This window comes from Rhincodon typus, chromosome 8 (genome assembly GCF_021869965.1).
Source record: "Rhincodon typus isolate 14 chromosome 8, sRhiTyp1.1, whole genome shotgun sequence".
Classification (NCBI taxonomy): domain Eukaryota; kingdom Metazoa; phylum Chordata; class Chondrichthyes; order Orectolobiformes; family Rhincodontidae; genus Rhincodon; species Rhincodon typus.
In genome coordinates this window covers 28,285,000-28,308,364 of record NC_063339.1, presented here as the reverse complement: position 1 = coordinate 28,308,364, position 23,365 = coordinate 28,285,000, and the positions used below count along the sequence as shown (strand labels likewise).

Sequence of the window (23,365 nt, the reverse complement as noted above, 5' to 3'; positions counted from 1 at the left end):
AGATTCTTCTTGCAAATGGACTTTTATGCCTCATAGCCACCAAGTTGGTGGGCATGCATTCTGAAACTACAACTTGCTTAAAATGCTGTTTGGCTGGTCTTACGCATGTATACAAGAACAAGCCAGCAATGGCATTTCCACCAATTTTTTCTCTACCCATTTTAGGGAGCTACTATAGGATACATCTAATATGTGCCCACTTAACAACAGTGTAGCAGGAAATTCAACAATAGGTCATGCCAAATGTGGTGTTCCCTAATAATTCTAGTTCCCTTTTCTAGTTCTTCACTTTAGAATGCCTAGTGATAATTTAATCTACCTTTCATGAATGCTTTTTCCAGTACTGTCCCACCGGATATTACATTCATATCAGATTCTACTCACTGGCATAGAACAGCACTAAAAAGTAAAGGCTCTGCATTAATTTTAACAACAGAAGCTCTAGTGTCACCAGCAGGGATATAAAACTTTACATGGCCGTCTAACTTCAAGATTCACAATTCCACAGACCCAAAGATTGATTGCTATGCTGTTATTTTTAGAAATGCCATATTTGAAATTTAAGAGCCATTTAAAAACAAACTAAGCTGTGTTTAACTTTAAGATCCCTCTATGTGTTAGGAATCAAGAAATGGAAACTTAATTTGTTACAGCTAAGTATTCTAATTCTTAAATTGCAGTGGGATGTGGTTTTCAAATAGTAGATGAGATGATGTCATTTTATTGAAATACTACTCCTTGTGCATACAATCGGATATAAATTCGCAAACCTTTCACATCTTTTCAACTATTTTATGAACAAAAATTAGAGTGGCACACAAATACCTTAAAAATTGTGTGTTCTACTCCTCTCCATTTTATGGAAGAGAAAAATTAAAAATGCACAGTAGCAAGTTTCCAAAAAACTGAAGCATGCCACTGCTAGGCTATTTAGGGAACCATACTGGATGCTTCTTAAGCTAAACGCAATTACAATAAACCATGAATGAATATCAGTAAGAATTAAGGTCAAATCTTAAAGGAAAACTATTTACACTTTCAATCCATTACTTTTGTTAAATAAAACTTTACTACAATTACTTTTGATAATGCTGTGAATAATATGCAATGCGATCTGTTGAAGAGATTGGATTAATTGTAGCACTATCTGATGGCTTTATACACATCAAAGCAAGGTACAATACCAATCCAGATTTCTGGCCAAAATAATCCAATGTATATCATGCACATCTATGAAAGTGTTGGATTAGTATATCATACACAAATCTGTGAAGCTGGCAAGAAGAGACAGCAGAATAGTCTTACTGTGATGTTGATCGTGGTTAGATATTCTCCCAACAACCATCAAGGCTCATACATAAATAGTACAAGAAATGGATTAACATAACGGAAATGATTCCTTCCTGGGGTACAATGGCCTTGCAAAGACAAGGGAAGAAAAGACAAACGGAGAGTAAAGCTTTCAGAGTCATGAAAGTTGAGAAAAAAAAGAAAACCAATGGATTTTCCAGAAGAAAATCAGCACAGTGGCTCAGAGGTTAGCACTGCTGCCTCACAGTGCCAGGGACCTGAGTTCAATTCCAACCTTGGGTGGCTATTTGTCTGGAGTTTCGCATTCTCCATGCATCTGTGTGGGATTCTGCTAGGTGCTCCTGTTTTCTCTCAGTCCAAAGATGAATTCAGAAGTCACATGACACCAGGTTTCACAGCGCAGCCCTTTTGTCAGCTTGTGTGATTTCAAATAATTATAATCTGGTGTCATGTGACTTCTGACTTTGTCCACCCCAGTCCAACACCGGCACCTCCACATCATAGTCCAAAGATGTGCTGGTTAGATGGATCGGCCATGCTGAATTTAAATAGTGTCCAGGGATGTGCAGGCTATGTAGATTAATCATGGTATGTATGGGGGTAGGGTAGGGGGCTGGTTCTGGGTGGGATGCTCTTTGGAGGGTCAGTGCAAAAATCAATGGGCCGAATGGCCTCTCTCCACACCGTAAGGATTCTAAGAAAGATTACGTGTTCTTCATGGGCAACTAAATACAAGATGTAGTAAAGCTATCTTCCCCATGAGGGAGGTTTCCTTGCCAAATTAAAACTAAAATCTAGATTCAGAGAGTTTCCCACTAACGCTAAACAAATAGCACTACTTAGTTGGTTGAGGTTGTGAAAGGCCAACCAGTTTTATGGTGCACTCTTCTCTGGTTTAGAAAACATGGTACATCTAAAAATTAACTGGCAAAGTAACTAACAGAAAAACCATAAGTTAGAAGTTCAAATAATCATTTGGTAGTACGGAACTTAGTAATACTGAGAAAAGACACATTTTGTCAAAGCCTTTCATCTTACACTCCTTGGTGTTCTTCTTGTAAATTGTCCTCATGTAAAGGGGAAACATTTTTATACAGAATGAGAAGGGTGCGCCAATTAATTGGAAAGTGGAGTCTGATAAGTAGAGGTAACACAGAATGGAGCTGGAAGAATTTCTGAAGAAGGGTCCCAACCCAAAACGTCAACTTTCCCGCTCCTCTGATGCTGCCTGGCCTGCTGTGTTCTTCCAGCTCCATACAGTGTTATCTCTGACTCCAGCATCTAGAGTTCTTGCTATCTCTGATAAGTAGAGGACTTGCCATGGAGAATGCACCAGTTAAATGATGAATGACCATTAATTGCAAAGTTTTGTTTAAATTTAAACCAGGTTGACTGACTGGTCAAAGCATTGCCCTGAGGAATGAACCAGAGAATGGCAACTATTTTGTTCAGTTGAAACAGATACAGCATGTGCAAATGTTGTTCTGTCTACAAAGAACAGGGCCTTCTTCATTAATATATATAACTTCCAATACAAGCAAGTGCACCACACTGCTAGCCAGACTGACAATTTTAAATTGGTTGTCTGTGTAATTCTTAGCACACTTGTCCAAGTGCAAAATCACATCCAACACCGGACACAATGTTTAAAGTTGTGCAAATACAGGCTGGCTAGGGCAGAGTCAGTACCTTGCCTGTTGTTCATTTTGCTTGTTCACATGTTATTTGACACGACCCACCAGTCTGTCAAATGTACTGCCTACATTCAAGCATCACCGGGAGTAGAAATTCAGTACCTACAGCAAGTCTTGAGGCAGCGTGAAACAGCTAGCTTCACTTGTTTAAAATATCTGAACCAACATCATTCTTTAATCTGAAGCAGTCTGTGCACCTTTCAGGAACAAAAGTGGCAGCCTTAGGCTGTTCCTCAATTCGCATGATTTGATCAAGTTAACAATTATCCCACAAGATGGCTTTGATGCACCCTATTCCAGCATCAAGCTTGCAGTGAATATATGGCTTGGGCCCTATTAACCAGACTGCTGAGAAGACCAGTCTTACAGCATGGGGAATCACACTGACCATTGAGAAAAAACTATGAGTAGACAGCAGTCAAAAACCCTCTGATGAATTTCTCATCTAGCATATCAATGAAAGGAAGCTCATTTGAACATTCCATTTCAAAGGTGAACTTGAGTGCAGGATGGGTCCCATTAAGGATGTATAAGGAAATTCTTACATGCAGCTGAGGGTTCAAATATAGCAAATATGCTATTGTCATACTGGAAATATTCAAGGAATAAGAAAGGCTTCGACAAAATGTTGACTTTTTGCAGCACTCAATGATAAAAGGTCTTCAATGCAAATTCAGGAAGGGAAAACATCTAGGTACAATTGGGTGTGCCTATCATCACTGACCTCAATTTTAATGTTTTTATTTAAAGTCTGCTCATAGACTTTTTAACAGGCACCGTCTTTGCTGAGTCCTGAACAGTAGCCGTATTGCTGGTGATCCAAGAATGGAGTCAGTAACTAGCGGTAACTAGCGGTTAGAACTAGCGGTATAGAAATTAGCTAACCAACCACTAGATTAAAGTAAATCTGTCTAGAAGTCTGCATAGAAAAATGTGGTCAAAAGGTGTTAAGTAATCTGTGCAGTTTTAACTAGCCTGGTACATGAAAATCATCTCTTGTAATTTCAAAGAGAAGAGAAAATAAGACAAGTAAAAGAGAAAGATAGAGAAAGGAAGACAGGCAGTTTTTCATTATTCAATTTTATTTTTCTTTTGAAAAATGAAATGTGAGAGAAACATGAAAAAGACTAAGAAAGGAATGGACAAAGTTTCCTGATTGAGATAGAGAACACGCAATTTAAAAATGTTTGCACTGATCAAGCATGCATCAATTACTGTGCTTGTGTTAACAAGCGCAAAGATACATGGTTTTTCTTTAAATTTCACATTTTATTTGTTTCCTTTCACACTTGTGCTATCAGTGACCAATTTTATGGCATTTCATTTTCTTTCTTGATGGGTAAAATCACCCAGCTGTATAAACAGGATATACAAATAAGGAACAGAAATATCATGGTGAGTTACATAAAAGCCACAGATTGACAAACTTTTGACCATATTCAAAAAAAAAGCCAGAAAAAAAAAGGGAAAAAGGAAAATGTTCAAGTTAAACAGAATGTCAACATAGAGAAACAAACACACACATACTAAACAATTACTCTAATTTAATGAATAAAAGACAATTTTGGCATGGTGTGTAGGCACACTGCAAACCTTTTAGAGTAACTCACATAACATTTGTTACCTGAGCTTGAGGGAGTAGGCGTTTGGGAGATTGGGCTGTCATCATCAGGCTCTGATACAGTCACAGTTGGCACTACATCGGATCCTTGTTTTGGTTTCATCTCTTGTTCATGCTGAGACTTGCACCAGCTATTGGGATCTACTATGGTTTCTAGCTCAGTAAGTAAAACAAGTGCTGGTGATGCACATGTATCCACTGGGGGAACGTTGTGCTGGGTGTCCTCCATTTCCCATTTCTCTGAAATATCTTCATCTGAAGGCTCTTCCACATATGGTGCAGTTGTCGGTTCCTCAGGACTCAGAGAGGGGCTCATTTCTTCTATCAATTTTATCTCCTCAACTGACTTTTTCAGAGCTTCTCCGGAGGCTTCTATGTCAGCTGATGTGTTATCTAGAAAAGATATCTTTTCTTCCCAGTATTTGTTTGACAATTCCTGACCTTTCGATTCTCCTGAATGACACATATCAATGTAGTTTTGGAAATCTGTCTTCTCTGTTCCAATGGGGTCCACCAAAGCTTTGGCCAAGTCAATAGAATCCCCTGGTGCCATTTCTATTCCTGAATCTGAGCTGATCATACTGTGAGACTCAAAGCTTGAAACTTGTCTTGTTGTGCCAATCTCTGGACTATACTCTTCAAAACCTGTTGAGCTAACAAGTGATCCTTCTGTAACTTCTAAAAAGAAAATGAGAAAGATGGAACAATGATAATTGTGATTTTAGCTCTTAATTCTGCATTTAATCCAACACTGTAATTTGTCCAAATGGTTTATGTGAGGTTAAAAAGTAGACTTGTGTACTAAAAGTACTTTGAAGGTACACTCCCTTACAGCAAGATTCATACAAGTAAATTGAAGCAGTAGCATCTATAATGAAGCACCAGGTGTGAGAAACTGTTCATACAACAGCAAGTTTCTTTAGAATGAAGGCCAATTTTGTCCTTAATGGCTTACAAAAGCAGTAAGAGTACGTGTTAGAAATATATCTTGATATTAAAGGAAATGTTAGATTTTTTACTGGAGGCAATATATAACTAAAAAAAAAGCATATACTTATAAATCAAGAAAACGGCACACACACAAACAATAAATAGCACAATTACAAAGATAATCAAATCACTGGAGGCCATCCTAACACTTTACAGCATGTTTTAGATAGTAAAAAGGCACTGTAGTGCAGAACATATTTAACTGTTAAAGTACATAGCTAATTGTAATGTGCATTACAGAGAAATCTTTTCATTACATAGACAGCCTTGACACATACAAAATGCTTTGACACTTTAAATGTTTGGCTTGCTACAGAAATTTCATGATCTGCACTTTTATCATTTACATTATTAAAATGATTAACCGCCACACTAAGGGAACAGTGTTAATCTAATTGTAATTTTGACATTCCCTGTTGCATTTGTTTCTTTAGGTTCCAACTTTTCTTTCCTTCCCTGATATCTAATCTTTACTTCTTCATTTAATATTTTTCATTTTAATGAGATCTTCTTACAATAACCCATTTCATACTTTCTTGATTACAGCTTCTCATTTCTCAATGACATCAAATCCTGAAGTGAAAGTTTTGCTTTCTTTCCTTGCTCTCCATTCTATGTATACAATTGAATGGTGTTTCTCATCAAAAACACTGCTCTTCATCACTAGAACATAAGAATATAAGAGCCAGGAGCAGGAGTAGGCCACCTGGCCCTTCCAGCCTGCTCCACCATTCAATAAGATCATGACTGATCTTCTCATGGCCTCAGATCCACATATCCATCCTCGCACCATAACCTTTACTATTCAAAAAAAATCTATCTTAGCTTTAAAAACATTCAATGAGGAAGCCTCAACTACTTCACTGGGCAGGGAATTCCACAGATTCACATCTCTTTGGTTCAGTCCTAAATCTGCTCCCCCTAATTTTGAGGCTATGTCCTTGTTCTAGTTTCACCTGCCGGTGGAAACAGCCTCCCTGCTTCTATCTTATCTATTCCCTTCATAATTTTATATGTTTCTATAAGATCCCCACCTCATTCTTCTAAATTCCAATGAATATAATCCCAGTCTATTCAGCCTCTCCTCATAAGCCAACCCTCTTAACTCCGGAATCAACCAAGTGAATCTCCTCTGCATCCCCTCCAGTGCCAGTATATCCTTTCTCGTAAGGAGATCAAAACTGCACACAGTACTCCAGCTGTGGCCTCACCAGCACCTTGTACAGCTGTAACATAACCTCCCTGCTTTTCAATCCCTTTAGCAATGAAGGACAAAATTCTACTTGCCTCCCTACTTACCTGTTGTACCTACAAACCAACCTTCTGCAATTCATGCACAAGGACAGCCAGGTCCCTCTGCACAGCAGCATGCTGCAATTTTTTACTGTTCAAATAATAGCCCCTTTTACTGTTGTTCCTACCAGAAAGGATGACTTCACATTTATCAACATTGAATTCCATCTGCCAGACCTTTTGCCCACTCGCTTATACTAACCATATCCCTCTGCAAACTTTCAGAGTCCTCTGCAAACTTTGCTCTACCACTCATCTTAGTGTTATCTTCAAACTTTGACGCACTACACATGGTCCCCAACTCCAAATCATCTATGTAAATTGTAAACAACTGCGGTCCAAGCACTGATCCTCAGGTACACCACTAGTCACTGTTTGCCAACCAGAAAAGCACTCATTTATCCCCTCTCTTTGCTTCCTGTTAGTTAACCAATCCTCGATCCATGCCAATACATTGCCTATAACGCCACGCACCTTTATCTTATGCAGCAGCCTTATTCATGGTACCTTATCGAATATCTTTGGAAATCCAGATACACCACCCCTGCTGGGTCCCCGTGGTCTACTGCGCTCGTAATGTCTTCATAGAATTCCAGCAAATTAGTCAAGCATGACCTGCCTTTCATGAACCCATACTGCATCTGCCCAATGGGGCAATTTCTATCTAGATGTCTTGCTATTTCTTCCTTGATGATAGATTGAAGCATTTTCCCTACTACAAAAGTTAAGATAATCATCCTATAATTCCCCATCTTTCGTCTACTCCTTTTTTGAACAGTGGCGTCATATTGGCTATTTTCCAATCTGCTGGAACTGCCCCAGACTCCAGAGAATTTTGGAAAATTACCATGAGTGCATTTGCTATTACTCACGCCATCTCTTTGGGTAACCTGGGATGTATTCCATCAGGGCCAGGAGACTTGTCTAAGTTTAGCTCCATTAGCTTGCCCAACATTAACTCTTTTGTGATAATGATCGTGACTAGTTCCTCACCTACCTTAGTCTCTTTGTCATCAATTACTGGCAAGTTATACACATCCGCCACTGTGAAGACTGACACAAAATACCTGCTCAATGCCTCAGCTATTTCCTCATTTCCCATCATTTAATCCCCCTTCTCATTCTCGAAAGGACCAATGTCTACCTTAGCCACTCTTTTTCGTTTTATATAATTACAGAAAGTTTTGCTATCTGTCTTTATATTCTGAGCTAGTTTAGTCTCATAATCTATCTTACTTTTCTTTATAATCTTCTTTGTGGCTTCCTGTTGACATCCTTAGGAATCCGTGGCTGATTACCCCTTTTCTTACAGTCCTTCCTTTTGACTGGCATATACTTTGCTGAGCACTTTGAAAAATTGTTTTGAAAGTCCTCCACTGTTCCTCAACTGTCCCACCATAGAGTTTTTGCTTCCAGTCCACTTTAGCCAATTCCTCCCTCATCCTATTGTAGTTTCCTTTCAGCACAGGATCCTGGTATTGGATTTTATCTTCTCACTTTCCATTTGTATTCTAAATTCAACCATACTATGATCGCTCCTTCCAAGGGGATTCCTAACTATGAGACCATTAATTATCTCTGTCTCATTACACAGGACCAGATCTAGGATAACTTTCTCCCTTGTTGATTCCATTACACAGTGTTCAAGAAAGCCATCACGGATCCATTCGATGAACTCCTTGTCAAGGCTGGCTTGACCGACCTGGTTCGACTGATTGACATGTAGATTAAGATAGACAAACAGGAGGCTGGAAGAACACAACAAGCCAGGCAGTATCTAGATGAAAGGAGAAGTCAATGTTTTGGGTATTACCCTTCTTCAGGGCTGGAAGTGGGGGTAGGGAGAGCTGCAGATAAAGGGAGGGGGGAAAAGGGGTAGCAGAATGGTTGTGATAGGTGGACACTGGTAGTAGGTATGACTTGGCTGGTCGATGGAAGGAATGAATCCGGTTGGTGGCTGGAAGGGAGGGTCAGAAGGTAGAAATGAAGGGAGGAGGTCGGCCTAGAAAGGGAGCCACAGGATGGGTGGGAAGGTTATTTGAAATCAGAGAACTCAATGTTGGTCCTTCACGCTGTAGGGTGCCCAGGCAGAAGATAAGGTGTTGTTCTTCAAATTTGCATTCCGAGTCACTGAACTAGTCCTCACCCTCAATGACTTTTCCTTCAATTCTTCCCACTTTCTCCAAATCCAGGGGGTTGCCATGTTCACTCCCATGGGCCCCAGCTACGCCTGCCTGTTTGTCAGTTATGTTGAACAGTCTCTCTTCAGTACATACACCAGTACTGTTCCCCAACTCTTCCACTGTTATATCAATGACTGCTTCAGTGCTGCATCCTGCACCCAGGCTGAACTGGAGCAGTTCATCAAATTTGCTAACAACTTCCACCCTGCCCTCAAATTCACTTGGTCTATCTCAGACACCTCCCCACCCTTTCTTGATCTCTCTGTTTCCATTTTTGGTGACAGTTTACGGACCGACATTTATTATAAACCCACAAATGCCCGTACTCCGTTGCATCTGCTCTGATGAGATGTTCCACTCCCAAGCATCCCAGATGTCCGACTTTTTCAAACAACGCTTTTCTTATCCCCCCTCTGTCATCGAGACAGCCCTCCACCATGCCTCCTCCAATCCCCACTCCACAGCTCTTAACCACCCTCCACCCAAACATAAGAAAGATAGGGTCCCCTTTGACCTCCCTTTCCACCCCACCAGCCTCCACATCCAACGTATCATTCTCAAACACTTCTGCCAACTCCCATTAGATCCCACCACCCGGAACATCTTCCACTCCCCACCCCTCTCTGCCTTCTGAAGGACCAATCCCATCACCATTCCTTAGTTCACTCCACACTCCCCACCAACCACTCCAACTCCCTCGGTACTTTCCCCTGTAACCATAAAAGATGCATCACCTGCCCACACACCACCTCCCTCCCCTCCTTCCAGGGCCCTAAACAGTTCTTCCAGGTGAGCAGAGCTTCACCTGCATCTCTTCCAACCTAGTCTACTGCATCCAGTGCTCCCGATGTGGTCTCTATGTCAGTGAGACCAAACATAGACTAGGTGACTGTTTCGTTGAGCATCTTCACCTGGCCTGTAACGGCCGACCTAACCTCCCAGTTACTGCCCATTTCAACTCCCTCCCTGTCCTTGGTCTCCTCCAGTGTCGCAGTGAATCAGAACGCAAATTTGAAGAACACGATCTTATCTTCTGCCTGGGCACCCTACAACCTGAAGGACTAAATGTTGAGTTCTCCAATTTCAAATAACCTTCCCACCCATCCTGCAACTCCCTTTCCAGCTTCACCTCCTTCCTTCCATTCCACCTTCTGACGCTCCCTTCCAGCCACCAACCTGATTCATCCCTCCCATCGACCAGCCAAGTCATACCTACTATCAGTGTCCACCTATCACCACCAGTCCGCTATCCCCACTCTCCCTCTACCCCCTCTTTACCTATAGCTCCCCCTACCCCCACATCCTGTCCTGAAGAAGGGTAATACCCAAAACGGTGACTTCTCCTTTCCTCCAGATGCTGCCTGGCTTGTTGTGTTCTTCCAGCATCCTGTTTATCTCCTTGGATTCCAGCATCTGCAGTTTTTTTGTCTCTAGACACGCAGTTTAAAATCCCCCACGATAACTGCCATACCATTTTTACAGGCATTAGTTATTTCTTTGTTTATTGCCCATCCCAATGTGAAGTTATTATTTGGTGGCCTATAGTCTACGCCTATCAGTGACTTCTTCTTCTTAGAATTTCTAATTTCCACCCAAATGGTTTCAAACTTATTGTCCATAGAACCTATATAATCTCTTACTACCGCCCTGATGTTGTCCTTAAATATCACAGCACCACCACCTCCCTTACCTTCCTGTCTGTCCTTCCAAATATCTGATATCCCTGGATATTTAACTCCCAGTCGTGACCATCCTGCAACCATGTCTCCCTAATGGCTACTAAATCACAATCATTCGCGATAATTTCTGCCGTGAACTCACCTACCTTATTTTAACTGCTACGAGCATTTACGTAAAGTGCCTTTATGCTAGTTTTATACCTTCTTTTTGAATTCTACCTTCTCCACTAATAATATCTTCTGAGTTTTCCTTCCTCTTAACTTTCTTCATAGTCCTCAATGTAGTCAAACACTCCAGCATAAATGTTAACCAGTTGTTTCCTTTTCTATTCACCATTATATTTCCTGTCGTTTTCCCCTTCCATTCCCCCCAATTAACTAGTTTAAAGTCCCAGTGAGCATTCTATTTATCTTTTTCACTAGAACACTGGTTCCAGATCGGTTCAGGTGGAGACCATCCCAATGGTACAGATCCCTCCTGTTCCAAAACTGATGCCAATGCCCCATGAAAAGGAACCCCTCTTTCCCAACCACTCCTTTAGCCACATGTTTACTTCCCTAACTTTCTTATCCCTATGACAATTTGCACGTGGCTCGGGTAGTAATCTGGAGATTATAACACTTGAGGGCCTGTTCCTTAATTTCATTCCTAGTGCTTGTTAATTCCAAAAAAGGTTCTCCTTCCTAGCCTTGCCTATGTTGTTTGTCCCAACATGGACCACAACAACTGGATCCTCTCCCTACCACTCCAATATCCTTTCAAGCTAGTCAGAGATGCCCCTCACCCTGGCACTGGGAGCAAAACACACCACACGGGACTCCCGATCCTGCTTGCAAAGGCTGCTATCAATCCCCCTAATTATAGAGACCCCTACAACTACCACTTGTCTTCTTGTTCCCCCCTTTTGAATGGCCTCCTGTACCATGGTGCAGTGGTCAGTTGGCTCATCCTCCGCAAATCCCCAAGCTAAGTTAGATTTATAAAGGACATTACAGAACTAATGGGTAAATCTCAATTAGTTAATTAACTAACTAATAACTAACCAAGTAGAGATGGTTGGACAGGTAATTACTATTAATTAGAAATGTTTCTTATAGAACATTTCTAGCTTTACTTACCTATATTTTTAAAATAATTCAGAGACCTACAAAGGATATGTGCATGGGGATGCCGAGTTAGGGCTGACAGCAAATTGAAAAACAGTCTTGGCAGAAAAAGCACATTAATCTTGTATTGTCTCAGAAATCTGGACAATAAAGTCTATGGAATAGAGAGTTTTGAAATGTGGATGCTAAAAATTCCACATATGGACCATAAGCCAAATTAAGATGCATTTGCATTTACAAACAGCAAAAATACATTTTTTTTAAAAGAAAAGAAATGTGATATCCAGAAAAGAAAAAAAAAATCAATCTTCCAGCCACTTGATCAGAGCTGCAGAGATCTCTTCTAGAGAAGAAAATAGACAGCAGCAGGCCTTGGTGTATTTGGATGATGGTTGTCAAGAGTTATTGCAAATGAGCTATGAAGAATATGCGAGAATGGCACAATACAGACAAGGGTGGCATACCATGACAGCAGATCTCTTGGTGGGAGCAGCTGCAAGCAGCAGCAGCAATCTTTTCTTGGAAATAAAACTCTTAAATATTGGCAAGGAACTGCAAATGATGAGGGAAGATCTGTAGTCTGCCAAACAAGATAGTTATCAAAAGGACTGTTATATGGCTTGGCTTAAACTTTTAATTATTATAAGCACAAAATATTTGAACAGATGAAAAAATCAAACATTAATCATTTGTATTTGCAATCTGGGTGAAATGAAAGAAGTATGATCTTTGTACAGAATTCTGCACACTACAAGAACACGAGAACACAAGAACTAGGAGCAGGAGTAGGCCGTCTGGCCCTTCGAGCCTGCTCCGTCATTCAATAAGATCATGGCTGATCCTTTCGTGGACTCAGATCCACTTACCCGCGTTCTCACCGTATCCCTTAATTCCTTTATTGTTCAAAAAAAACTACCTTTTTTTTAAAACCATTTACTGAAGTAGCGTCAACTACTTCACTGGGCAAGGAATTCCATAGATTAACAACCCTCTGGGTGAAGAAATTCCTTCTCAGTTCAGTCCTAAATCTGCTCCCTCTAATCTTGAGGCTATGCCCTCTTGTCCTAGCTTCACCTGCTAGTGGAAACATCCTCTCTACTTCTATCTTATCTATTCCCTTCATAATTTTATATGTTTCTATAAGATCCCCCCTCAATCTTCTGAATTCCAATGAATATAATCCCAATCTACTCAGTCTCTCCTCATAAGCCAACCTCCTCAACTCCAGAATCAACCTAGTGAACCTCCTTTGCACCCCCTCCAGTGCCAGTACATCCTTTCTCAAGTAAGGAGACCAAAACTGCACACGGTACTCCAGGTGTGGCCTCACCAGCACCTTGTACAGCTGCAACATAACCTCTCTGCTTTTTACTTCAATCCCTTTAGCAATGAAGGACAAAATTCCATTTGCCTTCCTAATCCCAAGAAATATCTATGATTATAAGACCACAGCAACAGGCAGAATAGAGGGATAACTTACTCTAATATGTGTGAATGGTGCAAGAAAGTTTAGCAAGGTAGTTTAGTAGAAGGTCTTCTTTCTGCTATTTCAGAACCTTCAAAATGCTTCCCACAAGTCTCTATTGGACTCTTCTTATTCAGCAGAAAGCCTTTTACACTTGCAGCCTCTGGCAGTATTTTACCCACAATAGGGGAAGGCACTTGTCATTCGAGAAGCTCAGCAGCTTTAGCTTTGAGGCTGGTGCTGGGGAAGGCCCACTCGAGACACCTCTTCCCCAAAATTCATATCCCCATTTAACCCTTCCTCCTTGGTCACTCTGGCTCCTCGTCCACTTCGCTGAGATACCCGAACCTGGATGTACCTGGTCTGCTTGGCATGGCAGGACTGTTATAGGCTCTGAATTGGCCACTGTTCAAGCTAGTGCTGTGAGGTCACTGAACTATCCGTCAATCTAACTGGGTAGCATCTCTAAGATTTTCCCGAGAATGGAGTGCAAGTCTCATTTAAAGCAATTTACAGTTCTCCACGCAGTAAGTTGCTGCATGTCAATGATTGGGAAAATTGGTGGCAAGAAGTCCACTCAACACCACCCCCATGCCCCAAATGACATTTTAGCCCACAAAATCTAGGCCCAAGTTTCCTTGATATTATATCAAAACAAAAATTATACTTTCATCTGCTACACATTCTCAGACATTGACCTTAACGTAAGCACAGGGGTCTGATATTGTTCAAACATCCTTCTCCTCATGCATGTGGTAATATGCTCCAGTGCCATAAGTCCAAGGCTTTTGACAGTCTTATCTTCTGCACCTGCTGGGAAGCTGGGATATTCTCATTCATGTTGTCGATCTTCAGTTCCCTCAAACTATTGCGAATCATTCAGTGCCACATGCTCATAATTATTGCTGAATCCCTTGCCCAGGTAAACAAATCTGAGCTATCTAGTTTCCTCATTCCTCACTTAAATCTTTCTTCTTCCTCCATTCCAAAGAAAATAACTTCAGCCTATTAAATCTTTCCTTACAGCTAAAATTCTCCATTGATGCTAACATCTTCAGTATTCTCTAGATTGCAATCACATTCTTCCAATAATGTGATGACCAGGCTATATACAAGAATCTGTGATCCAGCTTGTAATACAGTTCCAACATAACCTTTTTGCTCTTATAACTTAAAGCTTGGCTAAAATGTGAAAATATCCCATTTGCCTTCTCAACCACATTATGTCTTGTGCTACAACCTTCAGGGATCTGTGGACATAAAGTCTAAAATTCTCTCTTTCTCTACACTTTTTGGTATCCTGCTATAGTGCCTTACTTTGCCTCCGAATCCAGTACCTCACAATTCTCTGGATTGAATTCCATTTGCCTCCATTTCTAACTACATCTTCTCTTGGTGGGGCTTTATACTCTCAATGCCGTTTACACTGATTTTGTCCCAGTTAACATTAAGGTGGTTGAAATCCAATATTATTTTTCTCATTTTATTTTTGAAATTTTCAGAAATTTGCCAACTGATTTTGTGTGATTCAGGTTATTAAACTGGTCTGCAGACCTGGGTTGCAGGCCATCCCAATTTTGCTATGTTATGTTTCACAGTATGTCAGCATACCCTTTAAGAGATACATATCAGTACAGCTTCAAGAGATACACTCATGATATCATTGCAGCATCATTGCACGTGACCTGACAATATATACAATTATGTAATATACAACTATGTAAGCATATATAGGGAGGTGACAGCCTATTAGTATCATTGCTAAATTAATTCAGAAACCCAGGCACATTCTGGCTACACAGGCTCAAATCCCAAGGTAGATGGCTGAATTTGAATTTGGTAACACAAAAAAAAGGAAAAAAAAACTGTGAAACGACTCTAATGATGGCCATGAAACTGTTGCCAATTGTCAGTAAAACCCATCTGGTTCACTAATGTCCTTTAGGGAAGGAAATATATGTCACAGTTTAACCTATGTGTGACTCCAGACTCACAGCAATGTGGTCGACACTCAAATGCCCTCTAGACAATTTAGGAAGGGGCAAAAAAATTTCTGGCCTGGCCAGTGATATCCACATCCCATGAATGGTTTAAAAAACACAGTCCATTTTAACTTAGATCTCTTTAAGCATGACACACTACTGGGAAACATGCTGCTCTGTGTAACTTAATAAATTATACCAGTCCAGGCCTGCTGGGTTGAATCTTCCAATTTTTTGGCAAAAGTGTTATTTTAGTTGAGGTGGTCTTCTCTCCATGAGGCCTAGCAAACGTTTTCATGCTATCGTCCCAAACATACCTCATTAACTACCCTGTTCCCATGGCAGCCCCCTTGGCCAAGAAGAACCGACCAATACCAAAGTATCAACTGTCACCCTTGACATCAAATATAAAAGGTTGATGCATAAACAATCAAGTGCTGGTAGTCCAGATCTACTCTTCAAGGTTCATGACATTTGCCTTGGACATCGCAAGAATAGGGAAACTGGCACCCCTCTTTGGACATGGTGGCTAGGGTAGAGCACAATGGGTTTTGCCGCAGGACCAGCATTGAGGGGACGACACCAGATCCTAACAGCCTGGTCCGAGGTTGCCACCCAGGTCTGTGTGGTCCCAGCCTAACTGGAGGAAATGACAGCATTTAGGAAGAAGATCAGTGACCACTGCAGCTCTGCAATGTTGAATACCACCCTCTTCTCTTCATTAACTCACTCACTATTTCTGCTACTGCAATTAAAATCCTTGCTCTAGCATTCTCACTGTTGTATGCAATATCTTTCTTCATTCCCACCCTTCCAATTGCCCCATGCTACAAACCATGTCTTCTCATGCTCATTCATTCTGGACACTTCACTTTTTCCCCTGTATGCAGCAGCACACAGCTGTGACATCCATTTCTATCTCACAAAATCCTTCCATTCTTCCCAGTCCAGGAGAAAATGGGCAATAGAACAGAACAAAACAAGACAGGTGGTGGGACACCCAACATTTTGCTCCTGACCCGATAGGAGGAATTGTCTGATCTGATCTGGCTAAGCTTTGAACCAATATTGTAGATGTCGCTTGGCTCACTGTGCCAGGATCCTCTGACTGAAGGGTGTCTCCCTTGATGTGACTGAGCACTGTTCCCCTTCAACTTAAAAATAAGACCATTTCGTTGAAAAACATGCAGTGTAGCAGTGCTAGCACTGACATGCCACAGTGACCATGTCTACCCCTTGTCTGGTGACTGCTGCCAGCAATGAAAAGATATCTCAGTGTGTGCTGAAGACAACACATGACAAGGTGAGGCAAGACAAAGCAGAGATTCTGCAAGTAACCAGGTATGCGCAAGATGAATGAGCGCCAGGAGAGCAAATGAGCAGCCTTGAGATGCAAGCTGGTCCAATCTGTGAGCTGGGCACTACAACCTACGCAAAATGTGCTTGAGTACCACTGCAACAAAAGAAGTTAGTACACTCCAAAGTACAGCATGGCAGTGTAGAATCTTACTGTAAGTGGATCAGATATTTGCCATGATGTTGTGGAGAGGCTGGCATGTGTCAGATACCAGCATCTGTAGATGATGGGTGCTTGCAGCCGCTGACCTACTGTTAAAGATGGAGGTCTTGAGGAGTAAATGGTGAGCTGGAGTCACCAGCATGTCAGGAATTCTCAGTGTCTAGATTCAGTCTAGCAGGTGCATCTGGTAGGAACCTGCATATTAATGCAGTGATATTAGGTTAACTTTACTTTTACATTCATCCTGTCATTGGTTGAAATTATGTAAAATGGGTGTTAATTATAACAGCTAGTTGTAATAAATCTCTGTTGAGTTCTCAATACAATAAAATTCACATTCAGTTACAAGACAGAATGTAAGTATTGCTGCATCAACATACAATATCCTGGAGACAAAACTCAAATCAAATTCCACTTCCTTCTCAGCGATATAAGTTACATTCCTGGCACCTAGGTGATATCTCCAGCAAGGAATCTGCATCATGTCCTCAACCTCCCTCCTTCAGTTACTTACACCCTTTTTACATAAACCAATGTTTGGATGAATGTAAATTTAAAAGGTGCAGACACAGGAAACATACTGTAATATTAGCTGCAGGCACCAAGTGGAAAATTTAACGTGTGGACAGTGTTCTAACTCTCTGCACCATCAAGTTCCATGCTTTTTGCTTGATCCTATTTAAGATTACTTTAGAGCAATTGTAGCAAGACATCAGATGTGAATTAGGACCAAACCGATTATGCTTATGGTGGTATGTATATAGTATGTATATAGTTCAAACAGTGGTCATAGAAGACCCTGTCATATTTTAAGTACAAAGCCAGAATTAGTTTTGCATTATTTCTGCTCATCAAGTGTTAGGAAGAACTGTTGTTCATCCCATAGAAACAATACAAATAACAAAAAGATCGAAAAGAACAAGCAAGTAAGCAAGTTTAAAGTGCTGTTATGTTCAATGAAGACCAATTGTAAGTTAACCTTTGTAAATATTGATATTATCACCAATGGACAACTGGCAATATGCACAAGATGAGTAAGAGGTGAAGCTGCGGTTAGGAACAAATATTACACGTAAGTTTCTTGATGAGGTCAGCAGAGAAATGTCACCACTGACAACAACGGTGAAACACCGTCAATATTTCACACGTGGACTTAACATGAACAATATGAATACAGTAAATTAGGGATGATAAAAGAACACAGCAAGAACTGTTAAATGTAATCCACTTTCTTTTAGTAGGATCGTGGCTTCAGGTTAAACATGGCCAAGGAGACCTCCTCATTACTATGTACCACTCTCCCTCAGCTGATGAATTGGTGCTCCTCCATGTTAAACAACATTTACAGGAAGCACTGAGGATGGCAAGGGTACTCTGGGACGGGGATTTCAATGTCCACCACCAAGAGTGGCTCAGCAGCAGTACTGCTGATCGAGCTGGTGGGGTCCTGAAAGACATAGCTGCTAGAGTGGGTCTACAGCACTGGTGAAGGAACCAATAAGTGGGAAAAACATACTTGACCTCCTCCTCACCAATCTGCCAGCTGCAGTTGCATCTGTCCATGACAGTATCGGTAAGAGTGACCACTGCAGTCCATGTGGAGACAAAGTCCCACCTTCGCATTGAAAATAACCTTCATTGTTGTGTGGCACTATCACCATGCTAAATGGGGCAGACTTTGAACAGATCTAGCAACTCAAGACTGGGCGTCCATGAGGTGCTGGGTCCGTGAACAGCAGCAGAATTGTACTCCAGCACAATTTGTAACCTCATGGCCCGGCATATTCCCTTACCATTACCATCAAACCAGGGAATCGATCCTGGTTCAATGGACAGTGCAGGAGGGCATGCCAGGAGCAGCACCAGGCATACCTGAAGATGAGGTGTCAACCTGGTGAAGCCAAACAGGACTACTTGCACGCCAAACAGTATAGGCAGCAGTGACAGACAGAGCCGAGTTAGCCCACAACCAACAGATCAGGTCTAAGCTCTGCAGTTCTGCCACATCCAGTTGTGAATGGTGATGGACGATTGAACAATTCACTGGAGGACGAGGCTCCTCAAATATCCCCATCCTTAATGATGGAAGAGTCCAGCACATTAGTGCTAAAGATAAAACTGAAGCTTTCGCAACAAGCTTCAGCCAGAAGTACCGAGTGGATGATCCATCACAGCCTCTTCCAGTGGACTCCAGCATAATGGATACCAGTCTTTAGCCTATTCGATTCACTCCACGTGATATCAAGAAACGTTTGGAGACACTGGAAACTGCAAAGGCTACAGGCCCTGATAACATTCCGACAATAATACTGAAGACTTGAGCTCCAGAACTTGCTGCTCCCCTAGCCAAGCTGTTCCAATAGAGTTACAACACTGGCATTTACTTGACAATGTGGAAAATTGCTCAGGTGTATCCTGTACATAAAATGCAGTACAAATCCAACCCAGCCAATTACCGGCTCATCAGTCTATTCTCAATCATCATCCCTAAGGGCATTGTAGGTCAACCCACAGCAGGTGGACTGCAGCGTTTCAAGAAGGCAGCTCACCACCACTTTCTCAAGGGCAACTAGAGACGGGCAATAACTGCTGGCCAGCCAGTGATACCCACATCCCACAAATGAATAAAAAAAAATTACAGGCATAGGCATTAGTTGAAACAGGCTACTCCTGTTTCTATTCTATAGTAAAGGATGTTTCCAGTACTACAAAGACGATTTGTGATAATCATTTGTGACAATTTGCTTGGTCAGGATTGAAAAATATAAATTTATATATTGGCCAATCATAGTTTCTCTTAAAAGAATAGAATATTTTGAGTATTATATTTCTAATTTTAAATGGACTACACGCTGCATAGTTAACTTAGAATATGGAAATATGTCAATCAAGTAAATGTTACATATGCATTAAGTTGGACTGAAGGCATAAATCTTCAAAGGAATTATCTGGTCAGTCTCAAAATATGGCTTTCACAGGGCTGCAGTTAGATTTCAGCTGGCATGAATACAAATTAATGTGATAACAAACAATGAGTGTTTCTCATTGCTGGGAATCTTATATTGGATTGGTCTCCCTGGATCGATCTCTCAAGTTAGACTGCAAGTTTCACCCAAAACTACTTTACACTGACCTGAAAACAGGAGAAACCAACAGTCTTAAAATGCCATTATATCACCACAGAAACAGTGTAGATTCCCAGCCTCTTGAATAAAATATGTTAATCTACTGAACTCTTGAAAAATAAATGAGAAAATTTTATGAGTCAAGTTACTAAGCAGGTTCTGCTGTTATTGTGATAGCTTCTACAAGAGGAAAACAGCATGTCTTGTAGAATCTTAGAAGTGGCCTCAAAAATGTAAATTAATAATTTACTAGAAAGTTGCAGCATTATAAGTGGAGTCAGCCTTACTGCTACAGTACTTCTAAAATAAATCACATTCTATCTATTCTACAGTCAGTTAACATATTTGACATAATGTGGAAGTGTTTTTCAAAAAATAGGTTTATCTTCCTCTGTTGTAAAAAAAAGTTGTCCAGTCAACATCAGAAAGTTTGAGATTGTATTTTCATATGGTCACAAAAGGATTAAGCACTCACTTTAATGCATGTATATTATTATTTTGTCACTTATAAAAATATTAAAAATTCAACCAAACATGGATGCTACACTCACATGACTAGACTTAGCAGTAGCCTTCCAGATGTTTCTCAGAAACAGAAGTCAGCTAGACAGTCAATGCCTCATATACCTCCTGATGGAACTGGAATGCTAAATATTATGATATAAACTGCCACAGAGACACACAGTCTCCAGGAAAAGGCTATACACAATAGGATTGCAAATTGCTCCTTTCCTGTAAGATGACGTATTATTGACTTTCTACTTAACCTCTGGGTTGGGGCCATGGACAGTTGTTGATCTGCAATGGAAGCTTTTATCTCAATGGTAACTGATTTCCCTGCAATACAAAAAGTCTTGGTCACATGACTCCCACAGTATTGAAACCAACAGCCTTTTAACCTTACAGTTTTAAAATAGTAGTCCGTTAAGGGGCCAATGCTCCTTCATACATCACTGGGCTGATCATATCAAAAGCCCGAACAACTGGCTAAAATCTTCTGGCCTGTAAAAAGCAAAACAACAACCTGTATCTGCTTTTTTTCTAAATAATCAACCAACCTTCTTTCATCAAAATAGCAAAGCAGAATTTATATTTTAGCAATTTTCTTCAGAAGACATTTTAGAAGAAATTTGAAACAAAAGGAAAGAAACAGTTTATTACTCCTTAACTGCCAGCTAGTCAAACAACAACTAACCCCATTCCCCTCAAAGCAAAAACTCCAAAGAGATGAATCTAGCTTTGGACTTTTGGACGCCATCTTAAAAGCAAGGACATTGATAAACCGGTATTTCTTAATTTCTTTGTACTTAATTGAGTAATCTATTCTTTATAATTTGTTTGCAAATGGCCTGCAGTGTGAAGATTCCCCATCCCTCCACCTCTGCATCATCCATTACAGGCACCTGAGAGTGTGAAATAAACAGTACCCCCAGATTAACTTTACAACACTGTTTTTATGGCACTGACAAAGCCCCCACCACTGTTTTTAAAAGTAGATAAACTAAATCTCAATTTGTTTACAAATGGGTGGTGAGAATAAAGGAATAGATTATTATTTGAAACTCGCAATCTATTCTGTAACAAGAATTGGGCCCTAAATCCAGTCTAAATCCTTAAATATCAAGCCATGAAATTTGAAAAAAAATGCAAATATAAGACACAAGTCAAAATAAATGGACTTGAAGTCAAAAGACAAAAATTAAATGGCTAAGATGATTTGTATAATAAATTAAACTACCTCAACAAAATTACCTTACTCTAACATTAGAAAATGGCATTTTGATTCAAAGATTAAAATGGAATGAAAGCCTTAAGCATTTGGGACTCAGTCCACAATAAGAACACTTAAAAGAAGTTAGCACTCAAAATTGTTTAACATCCTGTCACTCAACTAGAGATGGAGAGAGAGCGAGCGTCAGAGCGTAGGCTCAGAAAGAACTTCTATTATTGGAAGCTGCTGAGGAAAAACCATTCTATAAACCGATAACGATCTACACCTCACTATCCTAGAACAAAGCTTTGAAACCGATGAATACACCCTCACTAATTCCCAAATTTGAGGAGTGTCACCCGAGGTCATTTTAACAACATTACAAAAAACGTAGCAGGGAGGACAGTTACAAAGAACACCACAAGAAGTATGGACCCTCATGATTCAGGGTCAGATAACAGGGAAGGCTCAAGAAGTCTATTCCATGCTAACCACTGAAATGTCCATTGATTATGAGCAGATGAAAGCTACCATTCTCAATACATGAGAATTGGTCCTGGAGACATATCACCAGCAATTCAAAAGCATTTGAAACAAAGCCATACTGAATGATGTGTAGTTCCAAAGACTAAAGCAAATCACTTTTAAGAGGTGGGTCCATTCCAGAAAATTCTATGAGCTAATATTGCTGCAAGAATTTTAAAATTGCGAACAGTAGTAACCTCCCCCAACTTGAGAATGTACTTAAAGGGGCAGAGGGCCATCAAGGCTAGAGAAGCCACAGTCACTGATAATAATTGTGTGCTCGCCCATAAGCCTAAGAACTCAAGCGAACCTTTTTAGTGTCACCACCAAAAGTCAGTGGGAGGACAAGAGGGGACAGCTGGATAAAAAGGAGCAATGAATGGGATGGGGAAGTGAAATGGCTCCACAAAGGCCTGTATCCCATCAACAAGTCATCTTTTATTAATACCTGGAGAGTCCTCGACACTGATCCAGCTTCCTCAGAGCCAGCTATCAGAGTGAACACGATGTCTGACACTCCTGTTCGTGTTTGTCAGCAAGGGCTCCCTGATTGGACCAGATTAACAGCCCAATCTGGGAATTAATATTCTATGAGATCTACCTGGCTGAACTTGTTACAATCACTTTTGTGTAGTCCAACCAGTTTAACTCAATGAAAACAGTAAATAGCTTAAAACAATTTAAAACAACATCATAAGCAGCGAGAAGACAGAGACTCAGCAAGCAGTTAAGAATGTGAGAAGTCACGAGAGGGAAGAGGCATGCTCTCTGTAGATGGACTAACCACATTCAGAGAAAAACAAGTGGGACAATAAGTGATTTAGCACATTTACTCTTCACAATTCCTCTAATCGTAATTCTAAGGGTTTTCTTTTTAAGTACTAGGAAAGGGATGCGTGGTTTATTACAATTACTAAAAAGTATATTAATTACTAGTTGGATTTATCAGTACCCGTAAGGTTTATCAATAGTTGCCTTGTCTCAGATGGTATCAAGCTTCTTCAATTTGTTGAAGCTGCAAAATCCACTGAGCATCACCTGCTGTTAGTCAGCTCCAGAATTATTTTGCCTTAACCTAAAGGGACCTGCATTTCTAACATTGCCATGCATCTATGATGGAGTTCTTCCCAGACAAGTGGGAAGAACTCCATCATAGATGC

The 23,365-nt window shown here is 40.6% G+C and overlaps 1 protein-coding gene across 5 annotated transcripts in view; it reads right to left on the bottom strand.

Moving 5' to 3' along the window:
* Positions 1 to 23,365, bottom strand: part of rtn1a (reticulon 1a) — a 174,559-nt gene that overhangs the window by 71,828 nt on the left and 79,366 nt on the right. For 3 of the 5 annotated variants that reach the window (XM_020529168.2, XM_048600249.1, XM_020529169.2), the window contains one exon: positions 4,630 to 5,304. The exons of the other annotated variants lie outside the window; for them this stretch is intronic. In XM_020529168.2, the coding sequence (XP_020384757.1) occupies positions 4,630 to 5,304 (675 nt within the window). The remainder of the gene's footprint in view (positions 1 to 4,629; positions 5,305 to 23,365) is intronic. 5 annotated transcript variants of the gene reach the window in all.